The sequence below is a fragment of the Oncorhynchus nerka genome, linkage group LG26 (genome assembly GCF_034236695.1).
Source record: "Oncorhynchus nerka isolate Pitt River linkage group LG26, Oner_Uvic_2.0, whole genome shotgun sequence".
In the NCBI taxonomy this organism is placed as follows: Eukaryota; Metazoa; Chordata; class Actinopteri; order Salmoniformes; family Salmonidae; genus Oncorhynchus; species Oncorhynchus nerka.
The window spans coordinates 27,167,758-27,189,049 of NC_088421.1; the positions used below are offsets into that span (position 1 = coordinate 27,167,758).

The 21,292-nt window shown below is 40.5% G+C and overlaps 1 protein-coding gene across 2 annotated transcripts in view; it reads left to right on the plus strand.

Moving 5' to 3' along the window:
- The window catches only part of LOC115118739 (immunoglobulin mu heavy chain-like), a 116,740-nt gene that overhangs the window by 23,797 nt on the left and 71,651 nt on the right, over positions 1-21,292 (plus strand). Inside the window, exon 3 of one of the 2 annotated variants that reach the window (XM_065010336.1) lies at positions 2,872-2,881. The exons of the other annotated variant lie outside the window; for it this stretch is intronic. Within the exon in view, the coding sequence (XP_064866408.1) occupies positions 2,872-2,881 (10 nt within the window). The remainder of the gene's footprint in view (positions 1-2,871; positions 2,882-21,292) is intronic. 2 annotated transcript variants of the gene reach the window in all.

The following is a 21,292-nucleotide window of genomic DNA, read 5'->3' on the forward strand; positions in this document are numbered from 1 at the left end:
TCATCTGATGAAGATCAGCAAAGGTTAGCGATTAATTGTATCTCTATTTGTGCTTTTTGTGACTCCTCTCTTTGGCTGGAAAAATGGCTGAATTTTTCTGTGACTTGGTGGTGACCTAACATAATCGTTTGTGGTGCTTTCGCTGTAAAGCCTGTTTGAAATCGGACACTTTGGTGGGATTAACAACAAGATTACCTTTAAAATGGTATAAGATACATGTATGTTTGAGGAAATTTAATTATGAGATTTCTGGTGTTTGAATATGGCGCTCTGCACTTTCATTGGCTGTTGTCATATCGATCCCGGTAACGGGATTGCAGCCCTATGAAGTTTAATTTAATTCTGTCCGATAAAATACTCAAAATGTAATTGCTAATATGAACTAAATTCTGTAAAGTTGACTTTGAGTTCATGTAATTTATGTGCTTTTCACTGTTGTAATGTGTGTGGATTATTTTGTGGGGATAATACTGATATCAGTGTTTTTTCCATTACTTTTGAGTCCTTCTGCTCTCTCATAAAGGGTGTGTCTGAACAACAGTGTCACGCCCTGACCTTAGAGAACCTTTTTATTCTCTATTTGGTTAGGTCAGGGTGTGACTTGGGTGGGCAAATCTATGTTTCTTTTTCTTTGTTGGCCTAGTATGGTTCCCAATCAGAGGCAGCTGTTTATCGTTGTCTCTGATCAGTTATCATACTTAGGCAGCCCTTTTTCCCACCTTCAGTTGTGGGATCTTGATTTTGTTAGTTGCTGTATAGCCTGCAGAACTTTGCGTTCATTTATCTTTTTTTTTTTTTTTGATGTTCATCAAAATAAATAAAGATGTACGCTTACAACGCTGCACCTTGGTCTCATTCAATGACGGACGCAACAGAAAATCCCACCACAAATGGACCAAGCAGCGTGGTCAGGAGGAGAGGACATAACGGAAACCCGAGAGGGTAGATGATGTGGGCGTCGGTGCTGAGGGGTTAGTCCGAGACCGAGGAGGAATTCTTGGACCGTTTGCAGGAGGAGTGGTTGGCAGTGGAGAGGGACGAAAGAGTTTGAAGGGGTTGGAGTCTGGAGCAAGACAGTTGCTTTGAGGAGCGTGCGTATACTGGTACTGTTGAGAAAAGATTTGGTGAAGACTCAAGGTGTACATGTATTAGTGACATACCCACTTATTGTGCCAGTGTATCAAATAGAAGTTTTATTTTATGGAGCAGTTCTTTGATTGATATTATTATATTACATTAAATCAATGAGGGCCATATGTGGCAATAGTGTTTGATTCACATGGGTATTCAGTTTTTGTAAAGGTCCGGTCCTGGTTTGTATCTCTGTGGTCTTCGAGCACTGTGCTGCTGACAGTGTCTCTGGTGATACTGAACTTGTTTTTCAGCTTTTTACTATAATATATTGCAACATTTCTATCAACCCACTCTAATGCTTTTCCTGCAGTCTGTCATATCCTACCTGTACAGTAGCTGGTACTGGTTAATTATTTTGAGTCTAAGATGTTGGGGGAGGGTGGGGGTGCTAAGCTGACACATGGAATTGTTTTAAGAAATTCATACTATGGATAATTTAGCTATTTGATTTTGAATTTTAGGACCCCTTTAGGTATTAAAATCAACAACTTGGAGTCCACCTGTGGTAAATTCAATTGATTGTACATGATTTGGAAAGAGTGTGCAAAGCTGTCATGAAGGCAAAGGGTGGTTATTTGAAGAATCTGAAATATAAAATATATTTAGATTTGTTTAACACTTTTCTGGTTTCTACACGATTCAATGTGTTATTTCATAGCTTTGGTGTCTTCACTATTATGTAGAAAATAGTAAAATAAAGAAAAATCCTTGAATGAGTAAGTGTTCTAAAAACTTTTGACCGGTAGTGTATGTTGCACAGGAGGTTGGTGGCACCTTAATTGGAGAGGACAGGCTCATGATAACGGCTGGAGCGGAATTAGTGGAATGGCATCAAGTACATCAAACACATGGTTTGCATGTGTTTGATGCCATTCCATTCGATCTGTTACAGCCAATTATTATGAGCCATCCTCCCCTCAGCAGACTCCACTGGTATGTTGTAATCATTTGATCATAGGATGTTTGATATTTAGATTTATATTCAGACTCAGATCACCCCCTCCTGGTATATACTTCTAACTTCAACTGTACAAGGAAGGAGTGAGTTTTAGTACAGGCCCAGTTCTGGTTTGTATTACTGTGGAGGCGATCACAATAATACACAGCTGTGTCTTCAATAATAAACTAAAGTTAAAAAATATATTAACTTTACGAGGGTAGGGGGCAGCATTGGGAATTTTGGATGAAAAGCGTGCTCACATTAACTGCCTGCTACTCAGCCATAAAAGTTAGAATATGCATATAATTAGTATATTTGGATAGAAAACACTCTGAAGTTTCTAAAACTGTTTGAATGATGTATGTGAGTCTAACAGAACTCATATGGCAGGCAATAACCTGAGAAAAAAATCCAACCAGGAAGTGGGAAATCTGAGGTTTGTAGTTTTTCAACTCTTGGCCTATCGAATACACAGTGTCTATAGGGTCAAATTGTACTTCCTAAGGCTTCCACTAGATGTCAACAGTCTTTAGAACCTTGTTTGATGCTTCTACTGTGGAGTGAGGGCTAATGAGAGGGGAAGGAGGCAGAGGTCTGCCAGAGAGCCATGAGCTCAGTCTCGCACGTTCACGTGAGAGCGAGCTCTGTTCCATTGCAATTCTACAGACACAGGAATTCTCTGGTTGGAACATTATTGAACATTTATGTTAAAAACATCCAAAAGATTGATTCTATACTTCGTTTGACATGTTTCTATAGACTGTGTTATAACTTTTTGGACTTTTCGTCCCCTGGACCTGCACACGCGTAGTGAGTTTCGATTGAGTACCGAACGCCGAACAACAAGGAGGAATTTGGACATAAATGATGGACATTATCGAACAAAACTAACATTTATTGTGGAACTGGGATTCCTGGGAGTGCATTCTGATGAAGTTCATCTAAGGTAAGTGAATATTTATAATGCTATTTCTGACTTCTGTTGACTTCAACATGGTGGATATCTCTTTGGGTGGATTTGGCGTCTGAGCGCCGTACTCAGATTATTGCATGGTTTGCTTTTTCCGTAAATAAATCTGACACAGCGGTTGCATTAAGGAGAAGTGCATCTAAAATTCCATGCATAACAGTTGTATCTTTTATCAAACATAACGCGCCAATGTAAACTCAGACTTTTGGATATAAATATTAACTTTACCGAACAGAAGATACATGTATTATGTAACATGAAGTCCTATGAGTGTCATCTGATGAAGATCAAAGGTTAGGGATTAATTTAATCTCTTTCTGCTTTTTGTTTGGCTGGAAAAATGGCTGTGATTTTGTGTGACTTGGCTCTAACCTAACATAATCGTTTGGTTTGCTTTCGTCCTAAATCCTTTTTGAAATCGGACACTGGGGCTGGATTTACAACAAGATTACCTTTAAAATTGTGTAAAAAACGTGTGTTTGAGGAATTTTAATTATGGGATTTCTGTTGTTTTGAATCTGGCGCCCTGCAGTTTCACTGGCTGTTGACGAGGTGGGACGCTACCGTCCCACATACCCTAGTGAGTTTAAAAAATGACAAAAGAATATTACATAATGATAACGAGGCTATATAGAGGGGGTACCGGTACCGAGTCAATGTGCAGGGTTACAGGTTAACCTCTTACGTCGACCCGACACGCATGCTTCCCATCTAGCCATCTGGAAATGCAAATGCACTACGCTAAATGCTAATAGCACTCGTTAAAACTCAAACGTTCATTAAAACACACATGCAGGGTACTGAATTAAAGCTACACTCGTTGTGAATCCAGCCAACAAGTCAGATTTTTAAAATGCTTTTCGGCGAAAGCATGAGAAGCTATTATCTGATAGCATGCAACACCCCGAAATACCCGAAGGGGACGTAAACAAAATAATTAGCATAGCCGGCGCTACACAAAACGCAGAAATAAAATATAAAACATTCATTACCTTTGACAATCTTCTTTGTTGGCACTCCTAGATGTCCCATAAACATCACTATTGGGATTAAATCGGTCCATATATACCCTAAATATCGATCTATGAAGACTGTGTGATCAAGGAAAAAACACCGTTTTAAAACGCAACGTCATTTTTTTTAATTAAAAAAGTTGACGATAAACTTTCACAAAACACTTCGAAATACTTTTGTAATCCAACTTTAGGTATTAGTAAACGTTAATAATCTATCAAATTGACCACGGAGCGATGTGTATTCAATAGCTCCACGTCTTGAAATCATGTTCAGAAATTTCTACTCCAAAACATCCTGTCGGAGACCGGAAGGAATGGGCTCTCTCTCACTCGTTTGACCAAGAAACAAAGGCCAGGCAATTGACAAGACTGGCGACATCGTGTGGAAGCTGTAGGACTTGCAATCTCAGCCCCATTTAATTTGCTTTTCAATAGACAATACATGCAAGTGGCGCCTTGATATATTTTCCAGTTTTCAGTGATCAGATTTTCTTGCGCTTTTCGATGAAACGCACGTTCTGTTATAGTCACAGCCGTGATTTAACCAGTTTTAGAAACGTCAGAGTGTTTTCTATCTACACATACTAATCATACGCATACACTATATTCCTGGCATGAGTAGCAGGATGCTGAAATGTTGCGCGATTTTTAACAGAATGTTCGAAAAAGTAGGGGGTAGACTTAACAGGTTTTAATCAAGGTAATTTGTACTTGTAAGTAGGGGTAAAGTGACTATGGATAGATAATAAGCAGTGTGTAGCAACAGTGTAAAAACAAAGGGGTAAATAGTCCGGGTGCGCATTTGATTCATCTTTCAGCAGTCTTAGGGGTAGAAGCTGTTAAGGCTGCAATCCCGTTAACGGGATCGATAAGAGCCAGTTAAAGTGCAGCGCACCAATTTCAAAACATCAAAAATCTCATAATTAAAATTCCTCAAAAAATACATGTATCTCATACCATTTTAAAGCTAAGCTTGTTGTTAATCCCACCACAGTGTCCGATTTCAAATATGCTTTACAGCAAAAGCACCACAAACGATTATGTTAGATCACCTCATAGCCACAGAAAAACACAGCCATTTGTTTTTTCCAGCCGAAGAGAGGGGTTTCAAAAAGCGCAAATATAGATAAAATTAATCACTAACCTTTGATGATCTTCATCAGATGACACTAATAGGGCTTCATGTAACACAATGCATGTATGTTTTGTTTGATAAAGTTAATATTTATCAAAATATGAGTTTACATTGGCGCGTTACATTCACTAGTTCCAAAAACATCCAGTGATTTTGTATAGCCACATCATTCAACAGAAATACTCATCATAAATGTAGTTGATAATACAAGTTATACACATGGAATTATAGATATACCTCTCCTTAAACAATTAAAGCTAATTTTCCCAAATTTCTGAAAATGGATATATAGCGTTTAGAAATTAAACTCTTCAAATATGCTTTTAGATAACAGATGAACATCATTAATGTAAACTAAAATAGGTAATGGACCAATGAGATCCTTGAGAACCCCCAAAATTAAATGTTCATTTTCTGATTTATAGATGTTCAGTGATGACAATAACAATGGAAGTGATAATAATAATGATAATAATAATAGTAATATACTGTAAAGAAATGAAGGTTTTCTTCAAACAATCTGAAGTCAACCTGTCAGGCCTATTATCATCAGTAGTAACACAGTAGTAAATGTCATGATGAACTCTTAGCATGATGTGTCTCTGTTCCTCAGTCTAGTCAGTGTGTCTTTCATCCACTCACAAAATTGACAAAATGTTTAATTTTGACCCGTTCATAACGCAGGTCAACCCAGATTATAATAGTCTTATACTTTTTTTTACCAACTCTATATGCAAAGGAGCCTAACCCACCACCCCTCTCTGTATAAAAAGTGGACTGTGTCTCAGAGTCAGTTGAAGTAGAGAAGAGATGACAGCTGCCTCCAATCTCAAGATTTGGGAGAAGGAATGGGTTGATGCTCAATAGCTTTTATTTTTATTTTTTTATTTTTTTATTTCACCTTTATTTAATACACCTTAGCCAAATAGATTTAAACTCAGTTTTTCACAATTCCTGACATTTAATCCTCGTAAAAAGTCCCTGTCTTAGGTCAGTTAGGATCACCACTTTATTTTAAGAATATGAAATGTCAGAATAATAGTTGAGAGAATGATTTCTTTACTTCATTACATTCCCAGTCGGTTAGAAGTTTAGATACACACAATTAGTATTTGGTAGAATTGCCTTTAAATCGTTTAACTTGGGTCAAAGGTTTCAGATAGCCTTCCACAAGCTTCTCACAATAAGTTGGGTGAATTTTGGCCCATTCCTCCTGACAGAGCTGCTGTAACGGAGTTATGCTCGCACAAGGAGGCCTTGTTCTGATTTCTTTTGATTTTACCATGATGTCAAGCAAATAGGCACAATATTTGAAGGTAGGCCTTGAAATACATCCACAGGTACACCTCCAAATGACTCAAATGATGTAAATTAGCCTATCAGAAGCTTCTAAAGCCATGACATCATTTGTGATACTGTGAATTATAAGTGAATTATAAGTTAAATAATCTGTCTGTAAGCAATTGTTGGAAAAATTACTTGTGTCATGCACAAAGTAGTCCTAACCGACTTGCCAAAACTATAGTTTGTTAACAATATATTTGTGGAGTGGTTGAAAAACTAGTTTTAATGACTCCAACCTACAGTGGGGCAAAAAAGTATTTAGTCAGCCACCAATTGTGTAAGTTCTCCCACTTAAAAAGATGAGAGAGGCCTGTAATTTTCATCATAGGTACACTTCAACTATGACAGACAAAATGAGAAAAAAAATCCAGAAAATCACGTTGTAGGATTTTTAATAAATTTATTTGCAAATTATGGTGGAAAATAAGTATTTGGTCAATAACAAACAAGCAAGATTTCTGGCTCTCACAGACACTTACTACCACCAGTCTGTTCAGGGTCGGTTCACAATCTCCAGAGACAACAGCAAGCAGTAGGTGTATCTCCAGATGAACAGCATGAAGACTCAAGACTCTCCTGTTTATTATTGTGCCAGAGACACAGGAGGCTGCCGTGCTGTACAAAACCTGGTGACACTGATCTTGGTATAAAAGTCTCTGGGGGACACAGATTATTAAACCTAGTCCTGGACTAAAAAACATGCTCAATGGAGAACAAAAAAGAGACGTGATCGTGGCTCAATGGTTAAACATTTAAATAAGGCCTAGATGTTTTGGAAGTGCAGCTTCCACCAGTTGAACTACAACACAACACCATGTTCCCTACGTCTCTGCTGCTGCTGGCAGCTGCATCCTGTGAGTCTCTCTCCATTTGGGGGGATATAAATAGACAAATAAAAAAACAATTATTATTATTTCAAAAGCCCAACTAACTGGTAATGCTGAGTAATTTGGACAATGGTTCATTGTTTTCTTTTTCACAGGTGTGCACTGTGGTGTTGAGCTCACCCAGCAAGTCCCAAAGGCCATAGAGCATGAACAGTCTTTGGACCTGTAAGGTCTGAGTATTCTTTGATTAATGATAACTACGCAACAACTTGGATCCAACAGCCAGCAGGGAAAGCACCAGAATGGATTGCTCATATTTGGGGTGGTTAAATTATTAGATTAAACTATTTAGTGAAAAACAAGTTCAGCATTTCCAAAGCCACTTCTAGAACCATAGTGATTTTAACAGGTCAAAGTCTGCAGACTGATGACACAGCTATGCATTACTTTGCTCTCTACCCTCCACAGTGACACAAACCAGGGTCAGCCCCTTTTGAACAATAACATAGATGTTAGTGTAACAGCTTAGACCACGTCAACAGATTATAGTATCCTCTAAAACAGGAGAAATGACATGACTGGAAATAAGTTGTCTGGTTTGTGGACAACTTCCCTTAGAATTTATTAAAAGCATTCTCAAAATATCTTCTGTATTTTTCTTTTGGTATCAAAAATAATCACTCACATATAAACCATCCATCTCAAACACGTAAAAATACATTTGGACCTAATTCCTATTTAACCAATTTACACCATCACTCATTCATTCATTACCCAGTGCAAGACCATTCACATGCACACTGGCCTATCCCCACAGCATAAAACGTTTAACTAGCATACCTGGCTAGAAACACAGTGCAATATATTCACTAACCCTCCCTGAGTAACAATGAGCAGCCATCTGTCACAACAACTTCGTAAAACCACTAACAGACCATTAGTAGTATATTTTCCTTACAAATAACAATAACGCGCATAAATGTATACATAATACCGACCTATAAAACAGGAGAAATGAGACTGGAAATAAGATGTCTGGTTTGTGCACAGTTTTGCTCAGAACAAGGAAGTAGTGCCAAGGTCAAAGTACATTACCAACCAGAGCGCCCAGATATCGCAGTCTCCCCCTTGCGGTAACCCTTGGTATGAACGACATCCAATATAACGTCTGGAGGACATACATTCTTAAACAGAATATTTATTTAGAAAAATAAGGCGTACATTCTGTGTGCGTCACATTTGCTGGCAAACATACTTATACTAATACCACAGTATTAGCACAGAATTAGTAGTGATATTCAATCATTATATTATTTAGTAGCATGCTCCCCTTTTCATTTGTTTGTTCCCATTGGTTTATTCTGAGTGCAGGATGACTAATCATCCCTGCACCAAGGCCACTAGAGGGCAAGCTAGGTTAACTGGAGGGTCATATGGCATGAAGTACGGTATATTTGCATAATTATTACCAGAACATGTGGTGTTTATTAGGCAGCATCATTATGAATCCAGTATGTCCAGAATTCACATACTAAAGGAGAACATGGTCAAAATACCCTATAATATCTAACCCATATGATAAACATCGAAACATATTATGAAGTTAACCGCTTATAAATCATATAGACATACAACACAGTGCCTCTTGAGTAGTGAAGTCATCCATGAACTGTATTTAAACTCTATTTGCTCTTCCCACACAGTGAGGAGGAGTCAATGCAAAACTCTGAGCTCTTCATTCACTACTTATCTACAGCAGAGTGGATGAAAGACAAACTGACTCGACTGAGGAACAGAGACACGTCATACAAAGAGTTCATCATGATATTTACTACTGTGTTTTTACTGATGATAATAGGACTGACAGGTGAAGACTAATATTGTTTGAAGAAAACCTTCAGATTGTTATTATGTGAGGTTTTGAGTCCAGCGATTAGCTCTAATGTTACTTTCTTCCAACAGGTGTTCAGAGTCAAACACTGACTGAGTCTGGACCAGTGGTTAAAAAGCCTTTAGAAGCCCACAAACTGACCTGTACAGCCTCTAGTTTAGACATAAATGGCTATTGGATTGCATGGATCAAACAGGCTCCTGGTAAAGGACTAGAATTTGTGGCAGCGCATTATGACAGTAGCAATATTGCCTACTCTCAGTCTGTTCAGGGTCGGTTCACCATCTCCAGAGACAACAGCATGAAGCAGGTGTATCTCCAGATGAACAGCCTGAAGACTGAAGACTGCTGTTTATTATTGCGCCAGAGACACAGTGACACAGGAGGCTGCAGCGCTGTGCATAAACTGATCTCTGTGTAAAACTCTCTATGAGTCTATGATCTAATCTCTGTTCCCATCAACCACATGTAATCAACACATACCATACTCTGACAGACTAATAATGAAATATTTAAAAAGATAAAAACATTTGATAAGAAAATAACTAACCCACACATAGACATTTCATGGGCTGTGTATAGATCTTTGAGGGACACCAACGGTTAGATTGCTATGATTGCTAGTCGTTTACTGGCCAACAAGCTACTCAGATCAATTAGCTGGTATTGCAACTATTGAAACTGAAACAGAGGAATTACTATCAGAACCCAAATTAAGAAATCAAAGATTCTCCCGCTTCTATAAAGAACTGTACACCGCTGATTGTAAATCTACACCAAGCCAGACTAAGTCCTTTCTAAAATAATTAAGAACTAATTCTCTCTCAGAGGAAGCCACCTCACTGGGAGCCCAAATCTCTCTCAATGAACTCAAAAGGGCATTGGATAGCATGAATAAAGGAAAATCACCTGGATGGGATGGTGATCCTCCGAAGGTCTATTTAAAATTGTTGAATCAATTAGGTCCACTATTGCTCAAAATGAATAACACAGCTGTTAATTAACAAGGGTTCATTTACTTTTTAAAAAGGTAAGGATGCCACCCAGTATTTTCACTAATGCACCCTATCATTGATAAAAAGAGAAACTGTTTTCCAAAATGTTGTCATCGCATCTCGAGATTTACATTCCCAAATTGGTCCACACAGACCAAAAACATTTATCCATGGGTGATATAAAATTTTATTATCAATGTTTATCATTTTCAATTATTATAAATCGGTCTGCAACCCAGAGTATGTAAAGTTCTGGTTTAACTTCTTATGGCTGCAGGGGCAGTATTGAGTAGCTTGGATGAAAAGGTGCCCATTGTAAACGGCCAGCTCCTCAGTCTCGGTTGCTAATATATGCATATTATTATTAGTATTGGATAGAAAACACTCTAAAGTTTCCAAAACTGTCAAAATATTGTCTGTGAGTATAACAGAACTGATATTGCAGGCGAAACCCTGAGGAAAATCAAACCAGGAAGTGGCTTCTATTTTGAAAACTCCTTGTTTCATAGCCTCCCTTTGCTCCATTTAAAGGGATATCAGCCAGATTCCCTTTCCTATCGCTTCCTCAAGATGTCAACAGTCTTCAGACAGTTTCAGGCTTTTATTTTGAAAAATGAGCCAGAAAGACAACATCACGTCAAGTGGTCGCATGAGTTTTGCTTGCGCAACAGAGTTTGGACAGCCATTGCTTTTCCCTCTCCTACTGATAAAGACATTTGTGGTTGATATATTATCAAATATATATTTTAAAACACAACCTGGGGATTGATTATAAAAAACGTTTGACATGTTTCTGGCGCCGACAGAGATGGCCGCCTCGCTTCGCGTTCCTAGGAAACTATGCAGTTTTTTTTTTTTACGTGTTATTTCTTACATTAGTACCCCAGGTCATCTTAGGTTTCATTACATACAGTCGAGAAGAACTACTGAATATAAGAGCAGCGTCAACTCACCATCAGTACGACCAAGAATATGACTTTCGCGAAGCGGATCCTGTGTTCTGCCTTTCACCCAGGACAACGGAATGGATTCCAGCCGGCGACCCAAAAAAACGACTTGGGGAAGGGAAACGAAGCGGTCTTCACGCTGAGGTCTGTCCAACGCTGGTCCGACCAATCTGATTCCACACTCCAAGACTGCTTCCATCATGTGGACTGGGATATGTTTCGTATTGCGTCAGACAACAACATTGACGAATACGCTGATTCGGTGTGCGAGTTCATTAGAACGTGTTAGATGTCGTTCCCATAGCAACGATTAAAGCATTCCCAAACCAGAAACCGTGAATTGATGGCAGCATTCGTGTGAAACTGAAAGCGCGAACCACTGCTTTTAATCAGGGCAAGGTGACCGGAAACATGACAGAATACAAACAGTGTAGCTATTCCCTCCGCAAGGCAATCAAACAAGCTAAGCGTCAGTATAGAGACAAAGTAGAATCTCAATTCAACGGCTAAGACACAAGAGGTATGTGGCAGGGTCTACAGTCAATCATGGATTACAAAAAGAAAACCAGCCCCGTCACGGACCAGGATGTCTTGCTCCCAGGCAGACTAAATAACTTTTTTGCCCGCTTTGAGGACAATACAGTGCCACTGACACGCCTACAACCAAAACATGCAGCCTCTCCTTCACTGCAGCCAAGGTGAGTAAAACATTTAAACGTGTTAACCCTCGCAAGGCTGCAGGCCCAGACGGCATCCCCAGCCCTCAGAGCATGCGTAGACCAGCTGGCTGGTGTGTTTACGGACATATTCAGTCAATCCCTATCCCAGTCTGCTGTTCCCACATGCTTCAAGAGGGCCACCATTGTTCCTGTTCCCAAGAAAGCTAAGGTAACTGAGCTAAATGACTACCGGCCCGTAGCACTCACTTCCGTCATCATGAAGTGCTTTGAGAGACTAGTCAAGGACCATATCACCTCCACCCTACCTGACACCCTAGACCCACTCCAATTTGCTTACCGCCCAAATAGGTCCACAGACGACGCAATTGCAACCACACTGCACACTGCCCTAACCCATCTGGACAAGAGGAATACCTATGTGAGAATGCTGTTCATCGACTACAGCTCGGCATTTAACACTATAGTACACTCCAAGCTCGTCATCAAGCTCGAGACCCTGGGTCTCGACCCCGCCCTGTGCAACTGGGTACTGGATTTCCTGACGGGCCGCCCCCAGGTGGTGAGGGTAGGCAACAACATCTCCACCCCTCTGATCCTCAACACTGGGGCCCCACAAGGGTGCGTTCTGAGCCCTCTCCTGTACTCCCTGTTCACCCACGACTGCGTGGCCACTCACGCCTCCAACTCAATTATCAAGTTTGCAGACGACACAACAGTGGTAGGCTTGATTACCAACAACGACGAGACGGCCTACAGGGAGGAGGTGAGGGCCCTCGGAGTGTGGTGTCAGGAAAATAACCTCACACTCAACGTCAACAAAACTAAGGAGATGATTGTGGACTTCAGGAAACAGCAGAGGGAACACCCCCCTATCCACATCGATGGAACAGTAGTGGAGAGGGTAGCAAGTTTTAAGTTCCTCGGCATACACATCACAGACAAACTTAATTTGTCCACCCACACAGACAGCATCGTGAAGAAGGCGCAGCAGCGCCTCTTCAACCTCAGGAGGCTGAAGAAATTCGGCTGGTCACCAAAAGCACTCACAAACATCTACAGATGCACAATCGAGAGCATCCTGGAGGGCTGTATCACAACCTGCTACGACAACTGCTCCGCCCACAACCGTAAGGCTCTCCAGAGGGTAGTGCTGTCTGCACAATGCATCACCGGGGGCAAACTACCTGCCCTCCAGGACACCTACACCACCCGAAGTTACAGAAAGGCCATAAAGATCATCAAGGACAACAACCACCCGAGCCACTGCCTGTTCACCCCGCTATCATCCAGAAGGCGAGGTCAGTACAGGTGCATCAAAGTTGGGACCGAGAGACTGAAAAACAGCTTCTATCTCAAGGCCATCAGACTGTTAAACAGCCACCACTAACATTGATCCTCAACACTGGGGCCCCACAAGGGTGCGTTCTGAGCCCTCTCCTGTACTCCCTGTTCACCCACGACTGCGTGGCCATTGAGCCACTTTAATAATGGGAATTGATGGGAAATTATGTAAAATATATCACTAGCCACTTTAAACAATGCTAATATAATGTTTACATACCCTACATTATTCATCTCATATGTATACGTATATACTGTACTCTATATCATCTACTGCATCTTTATGTAATACATGTATCACTAGCCACTTTAACTATGCCACTTTGTTTACATACTCATCTCATATGTATATACTGTACTCGATACCATCTACTTTATCTTGCCTATGGCGCTCTGTACCATCACTCATTCATATATCTTTATGTACATATTCTTTATCCCCCTACACTTGTGTGTATAAGACAGTAGTTTTGGAATTGTTAGTTAGATTACTTGTTGGTTATTACTGCATTGTCGGAACTAGAAGCACAAGCATTTCGCTACACTCGCATTAACATCTGCTAACCATGTGTATGTGACAAATAAAATTTGATTTGGTTTGATTTTGGACATTACGGAAACTATTTGGAATTTGTCTGCGTTGTCGTGACTGCTCTTTCCTGTGGATTTCTGAACATAACGCACCAAACAAACGGAGGTATTTTGGATATAAAAATCATCTTTATGGAACAAAAGGAACATTTATTGTGTAACTGAGAGTCTCGTGAGTGAAAACATCCGAAGATCATCAAAGGTGAACGATTAATTTAATTGCTTTTCTGATTTTCGTGACCAAGCTACTTGATGCTAAGTGTACATAATGTTTTGTCGAGCGATCGACAAACTTACAGAAACGCTTAGATTTCTTTCGCTGTAAAGCATATTTTCAAAATCTGACAACAGGTGGATTAACAAAAGGCTAAGCTGTGTTTTCCTATATTGCACTTGTGATTTCATGAATATAAATATTTGTAATAATATTCAATTGAATGTAGCGCTATGCAATTCAGCGGTTGTTGATGACAATTATCCTGTTAACGGGATTGCGGCCATAACAAGTTAAATGAAACAGACAGAATTCCCAACTCACAAATAGTCCAATCAAAGTTTATTCACGAGAGCTCTGCCGTTCATATACAAAGATATTCCTTTTATAACATTATTCTAACCTGTGCACACACATGCACACTAACATTAGGAGAGCTATCTTCTTCTCCATAATTCTCACCACAGTTTATCACTACCCAGCTGACAGTTCCAGTCCTCCCAAGATAAAGGAAACCTGGAGGGGTACTCCCTGTCCTATCGTACATTCTCAGAGTTATAGCCGGGTCGGTTCAACCATTGTTTAATTGTTTCTAGGAGTTTTTTTTAGGCATACACACACATTCCTCTCTCTCTCAGTCTAACCTAGTCGGACTTATGTTTAATATTTGCAATTACTCATTATCCATGCTACATAACCGCTAATCCCTAATGGTTAACTTCTTATGGCTGGGGGGCAGTATTGAGTAGCTTGGATGAATAAGTTGCCCAAAGTAAACGGCCTGCTCCTCAGTCTCAGCTGCTAATATATGCATAATACTATTAGTATTGGATGGAAAACACTCTAAAGTTTCTAAAACTGTTTGAATCATGTCTGTGAGTATAACAGAACTCATATGGCAGGCAGAATCCTGAGGAGAAATCAAAACAGGAAGTGAGAAATCTAAGCTTGGTATGTATTCACCACAGTTCCCAATGAAATCCCCTTGAGATATTAATGATGTTGCACTTCCTAGGGGTTCCACTAGATGTCAACCATGTATCAAAATTTGAATACTGTGTTGTGGGACTGAATGAGAGCAGAATCTATCAGAATCTGTGACAATTATTGGCAGTCAGCCATTTTCTGATCACACGCATTCCTCATGGTATCCACTTGCTTTCCATTGCTCATCAAGACACAAAGGAATACTCCGGTTGGAACTTTATTGAAGCTATATGTTAAAAACATCCTAACGATTGATTCTGTACTTAGTTTGAAATGTTGCTTTGACCTGTAAAATAAATTTTTGAAGTTTTTGTCTGACGTAACGCTAACCAGAATGAGCGTTTGGATATGTATACGAAACGTGCTAACAAAAGAAGGTTTTTGGACATAAATAACGGACATTATCGAACAAAACTAACATTTATTGTGGACCTGGGATTACTGGAGTGCTTTCTGATGTAGGTCATCAAAGGTGAGGGAATATTTATTATGTAATTTCTTGTTTATGTTGATGCCAACATTGCAGCTATTGTGACTTATTCTTCTGAGCGCCGTACTCAGATTATTGCATGGTTTGTTTTTAAAAAATCTGACAGCGGTTGCATTAAGGAGAAGTATATCTTAAATCTGTGAATAACACTTGTATCGTTTATCAATGTTTATTATGAGTATTTCTGTAAATTGATGTGGCTCGCTGCAAAATCTCCGGATGTTTTGGAACTACTAAACATAACGTGCCAATGTCAATTCTGATTTTTGGATATAAATATGAACTTTACCGAACAAAACATACATGTATTGTGTAACATTAAGTCCTAAGAGTGTCATCTGATGAAGATCATCAAAGGTTAGTGATTAATTTTATCTATATTTCTGATTTTTGTGACTCCTCTCTTTTGCTGGAAAAATGGCTGTGTTTTTCTGTGACTTGGCTCTGACCTACCATAATCGATTGGTTTGCTTTCGTCATAAAGCCTTTTTGAAAGCGGACACTGTGGCTGGATTTACAACTATTGTATATTTACTATTACATATACTATTGTATATGTATCTCATTCCGGCGCCGACAGAGATTTTTTACGTGTTATTTCTTACATTGGTACCCCAGGTCATCTTAGGTTTCATTACATACAGTCGAGAAGAACTACTGAATATAAGATCAGCGTCAACTCACCATCAGTACGACCAAGAATATGTTTTCCGCGTCCTGTGTTCTGCCTTACAAACAGGACAACGGAATGGATCGCATGCAGCGACCCAAGAAAACGACTCCGAAAAAGAGGGAAACGTAGCGGTCTTCTGGTCAGACTCGGACAAGGGCACATCACGCACCACTCCCGAGCATTCTTCTTGCCAATGTCCAGTCTCTTGACAACAAGGTTGATGAAATCCGAGCAAGGGTAGCATTCCAGAGGGACATCAGAGACTGCAATGTTCTCTGCTTCACGGAAACATGGCTTACTGGGAAGACGCTATCCGATGCGGTGCAGCCAACGGGTTTCTCCACGCATCGCGCTGACAGAAACAAACATCTTTCTGGTAAGAAGAGCGGCGGGCGTATGCCTCATGACTAACAAGACATGGTGTGATGAAGGAAACATACAGGAACTCAAATCCTTCTGTTCACCTGATTTAGAATTCCTCACAATCAAATGTAGACCGCATTATCTTCCAAGAGAATTCTCTTCGATTATAATCACAGCCGTATATATCCCCCAAGCAGACACATCGATGGCTCTGAGCGAACTTTATTTAACTCTTTGCAAACTGGAAACCATTTATCCGGAGGCTGCATTCATTGTAGCTGGGGATTTTAACAAAGCTAATCTGAAAACAAGACTCCCTAAATTTTATCAGCATATCGATTGCGCAACCAGGGGTGGTAAAACCTTGGATCATTGTTACTCTAACTTCCGCGACGCATATAAGGCCCTGCCCCGCCCCCTTTCGGAAAAGCTGACCACGACTCCATTTTGTTGATCCCTGCCTACAGGCAGAAACTTAAACAAGAGGCTCCCACGCTGAGGTCTGTCCAACGCTGGTCAGACCAAGCTGACTCCACACTCCAAGACTGCTTCCATCACGTGGACTGGGACATGTTTCGTATTGCGTCAGATGAAAATATTGACGAATACGCTGATTCGGTGTGCGAGTTCATTAGAACGTGCGTCGAAGATGTCGTTCCCATAGCAACGATAAAAACATTCCCAAACCAGAAACCGTGGATTGATGGCAGCATTCGCGTGAAACTGAAAGCGCGAACCACTGCTTTTAATCAGGGCAAGGTGTCTGGTAACATGTCCGAATATAAACAATGCAGCTATTCCCTCCGCAAGGCTATTAAACAAGCTAAGCGTCAGTACAGGGACAAAGTGGAATCTCAATTCAATGGCTCAGACACAAGAGGCATGTGGCAGGGTCTACAGTCAATCACGGACTACAAGAAGAAACCCAGCCCAGTCACGGACCAGGATGTCTTGCTCCCAGGCAGACTAAATAACTTTTTGCCCGCTTTGAGGACAATACAGTGCCACTGACACGGCCTGCAACGAAAACATGCGGTCTCTCCTTCACTGCAGCCGAGGTGAGTAAGACATTTAAACGTGTTAACCCTCGCAAGGCTGCAGGCCCAGACGGCATCCCCAGCCGCGCCCTCAGAGCATGCGCAGACCAGCTGGCCGGTGTGTTTACGGACATATTCAATCAATCCCTATACCAGTCTGCTGTTCCCACATGCTTCAAGAGGGCCACCATTGTTCCTGTTCCCAAGAAAGCTAAGGTAACTGAGCTAAACGACTACCGCCCCGTAGCACTCACTTCCGTCATCATGAAGTGCTTTGAGAGACTAGTCAAGGACCATATCACCTCCACCCTACCTGACACCCTAGACCCACTCCAATTTGCTTACCGCCCAAATAGGTCCACAGACGATGCAATCTCAACCACACTGCACACTGCCCTAACCCACCTGGACAAGAGGAATACCTATGTGAGAATGCTGTTCATCGACTACAGCTCGGCATTCAACACCATAGTACCCTCCAAGCTCGTCATCAAGCTCGAGACCCTGGGTCTCGACCCCGCCCTGTGCAACTGGGTACTGGACTTCCTGACGGGCCGCCCCCAGGTGGTGAGGGTAGGCAACAACATCTCCTCCCCGCTGATCCTCAACACGGGGCCCCACAGGGTGCGTTCTGAGCCCTCTCCTGTACTCCCTGTTCACCCACGACTGCGTGGCCACGCACGCCTCAACTCAATCATCAAGTTTGCGGACGACACAACAGTGGTAGGCTTGATTACCAACAACGACGAGACGGCCTACAGGGAGGAGGTGAGGGCCCTCGGAGTGTGGTGTCAGGAAAATAACCTCACACTCAACGTCAACAAAACTAAGGAGATGATTGTGGACTTCAGGAAACAGCAGAGGGAACACCCCCTATCCACATCGATGGAACAGTAGTGGAGAGGGTAGCAAGTTTAAGTTCCTCGGCATACACATCACAGACAAACTGAATTGGTCCACTCACACTGACAGCGTCGTGAAGAAGCGCAGCAGCGCCTCTTCAACCTCAGGAGGCTGAAGAAATTCGGCTTGTCACCAAAAGCACTCACAAACTTCTACAGATGCACAATCGAGAGCATCCTGGCGGGCTGTATCACCGCCTGGTACGGCAACTGCTCCGCCCTCAACCGTAAGGCTCTCAGAGGGTAGTGAGGTCTGCACAACGCATCACCGGGGGCAAACTACCTGCCCTCCAGGACACCTACACCACCCGATGTTACAGGAAGGCCATAAAGATCATCAAGGACATCAACCACCCGAACCACTGCCTGTTCACCCCGCTATCATCCAGAAGGCGAGGTCAGTACAGGTGCATCAAAGCTGGGACTGAGAGACTGAAAAACAGCTTCTATCTCAAGGCTATCAGACTGTTAAACAGCCACCATTAACATGGCTGCTGCCAACACACTGTCATTGACACTGACCCAACTCCAGCCACTTTAATAATGGGAATTGATGGGAAATGATGTAAATATATCACTAGCCACTTTAAACAATGCTACCTTATATAATGTTACTTACCCTACATTATTCATCTCATATGCATACGTATATACTGTACTCTACATCATCGACTGCATCCTATGTAATACATGTATCACTAGCCACTTTAACTATGCCACTTTGTTTACTTTGTCTACATACTCATCTCATATGTATATACTGTACTCGATACCATCTACTGTATGCTGCTCTGTACCATCACTCACTCATATATCCTTATGTACATATTCTTTATCCCCTAACACTGTGTATAAGACAGTAGTTTTAGAATTGTTAGTTAGATTACTTGTTGGTTATCACTGCATTTCCATATGTGTCATTTCATAATTTGATATCTTCGCTATTATTCTACAATGTAGAAAATAGTACAAGAAAACCCCTTGAATGAGGTGGTCTCTCCAAACTTTTGACTGGTACTGTATTTGACTGTGATACGTGGTTGTCTCACCTAGCTACATAATATAAATGTATCTCCACACCAAGATATCAACTATTAAGACTAATGCTCAGTCTCAAAAAATGTCTAATTATAATTTAAGTTAACCTTACCAAAAGCGTCAAAACCATACATCATTAAAAGATTTTCAGACATTTAAACTCCAAGTAAAAATTGTGAACTTTTGTCCCCTTGTTGCTGATCTTCAACACATCATACTAAAGCCATTATATGTAGTCAACACATCATACTAGAGCCATTATATATAGTCAACACATCATACTAAAGCCATTATATATAGTCAACACATCATACTATAGGCATTATATATAGTCAACACATCATACTGGGGCGGCAGCGTAGCCTAGTGGTTAGAGCGTTGGACTAGTAACCGGAAGGTTGCGAGTTCAAACCCCCGAGCTGACAAGGTACAAATCTGTCGTTCTGCCCTTGAACAGGCAGTTAACCCACTGTTCCCAGGCCGTCATTGAAAATAAGAATGTGTCAACTGACTTGCCTGGTTAAATAAAGGTAAAATAAAAAAATAAAAAAATATATATTAAAAAAATACTAAAGCCATTATATATAGTCAACACATCATACTAAAGCCATTATATATAGTCAACACACAATACTAAAGCCATTATATATAGTCAACACATCATACTATAGTCAACACGTCTCATAAGTAGAATCTGAACTACAGAGAGAAGAACAAAGAACAGCGAGTAGAGAGAATAAAGGAATAGAGCAGATCTCTCCCTGTCAGGATATTTATTTCTCTACAGGGCGGTCTATGCAAAGTCTCCCTCCCGTTTATCCCTTCATAATCAGACACTCAGATTGTGCACGACAGCCACAGTGACACAGGAGGCTGCAGTGCTGTACAAAAACTGATAGTATGAAAGTTTCTAAAAGACTCGATGCAACACAATTTGCATCAACTACACACACTGGTTGACACATGAAATACTCTCATGGACAGATCAGATTTTCAATTCAATCTAAAGTGATAAACCATGAAAACATATAAAAACACGTACCTGCCATTTTTGGATCAAAAATATGAAGAAAAAGTCATAAAAGTAATCATGTGAATCCAAATTAAATATATAATATCTGATGGCAAACTATAGTACAACCCCCCACCCATCCCCCAGCCAGCACTTAGACTGTAATGGGTTAATAGGCTTCTTGATATGCCACACATCACTTGTCAGGTGGTAGCCTGACAAGATCGAATCCCAGAGCTGACAAGGTACAAATCAGTTTTTCTGAACTAGGCCGTCATTGAAAATGAGAATTTGTTCTTAACTGACTTGCATAGTAATATAAAGGTTAAAAAAAATAGAGATATGCTCACTAAAATTTGTTCACAAAAATAAGCTTTTTTGTACTTATGGAACATTGATTTTATGGGATCTTTTATTTCAGCTCATGAAACATGGGACCAACACTTTACATGTTGCATTTATATATTTGTTCAGTGTAGATCCTTGAGTGACTCCAATAATTGGTATATTCAATTATATACGATTAATAATTACATATGCAGTACCAGTCAAAAGTTTGGACACACTTAAATTTTACTATTTTAAAATGTTCTACATCAAAACTATGAAATAAAACATATGGAATCATGTAGTAACCAAAAAAAGTTTTAAACATATAAAAATATATTTTATTATTGAGATTCTTCAAAGTAACCACCCTTTGCCATGATGACAGCTTCGTACACTTTTGGCATTCTCTCAACCAGCTTCATGAGGTAGACACCT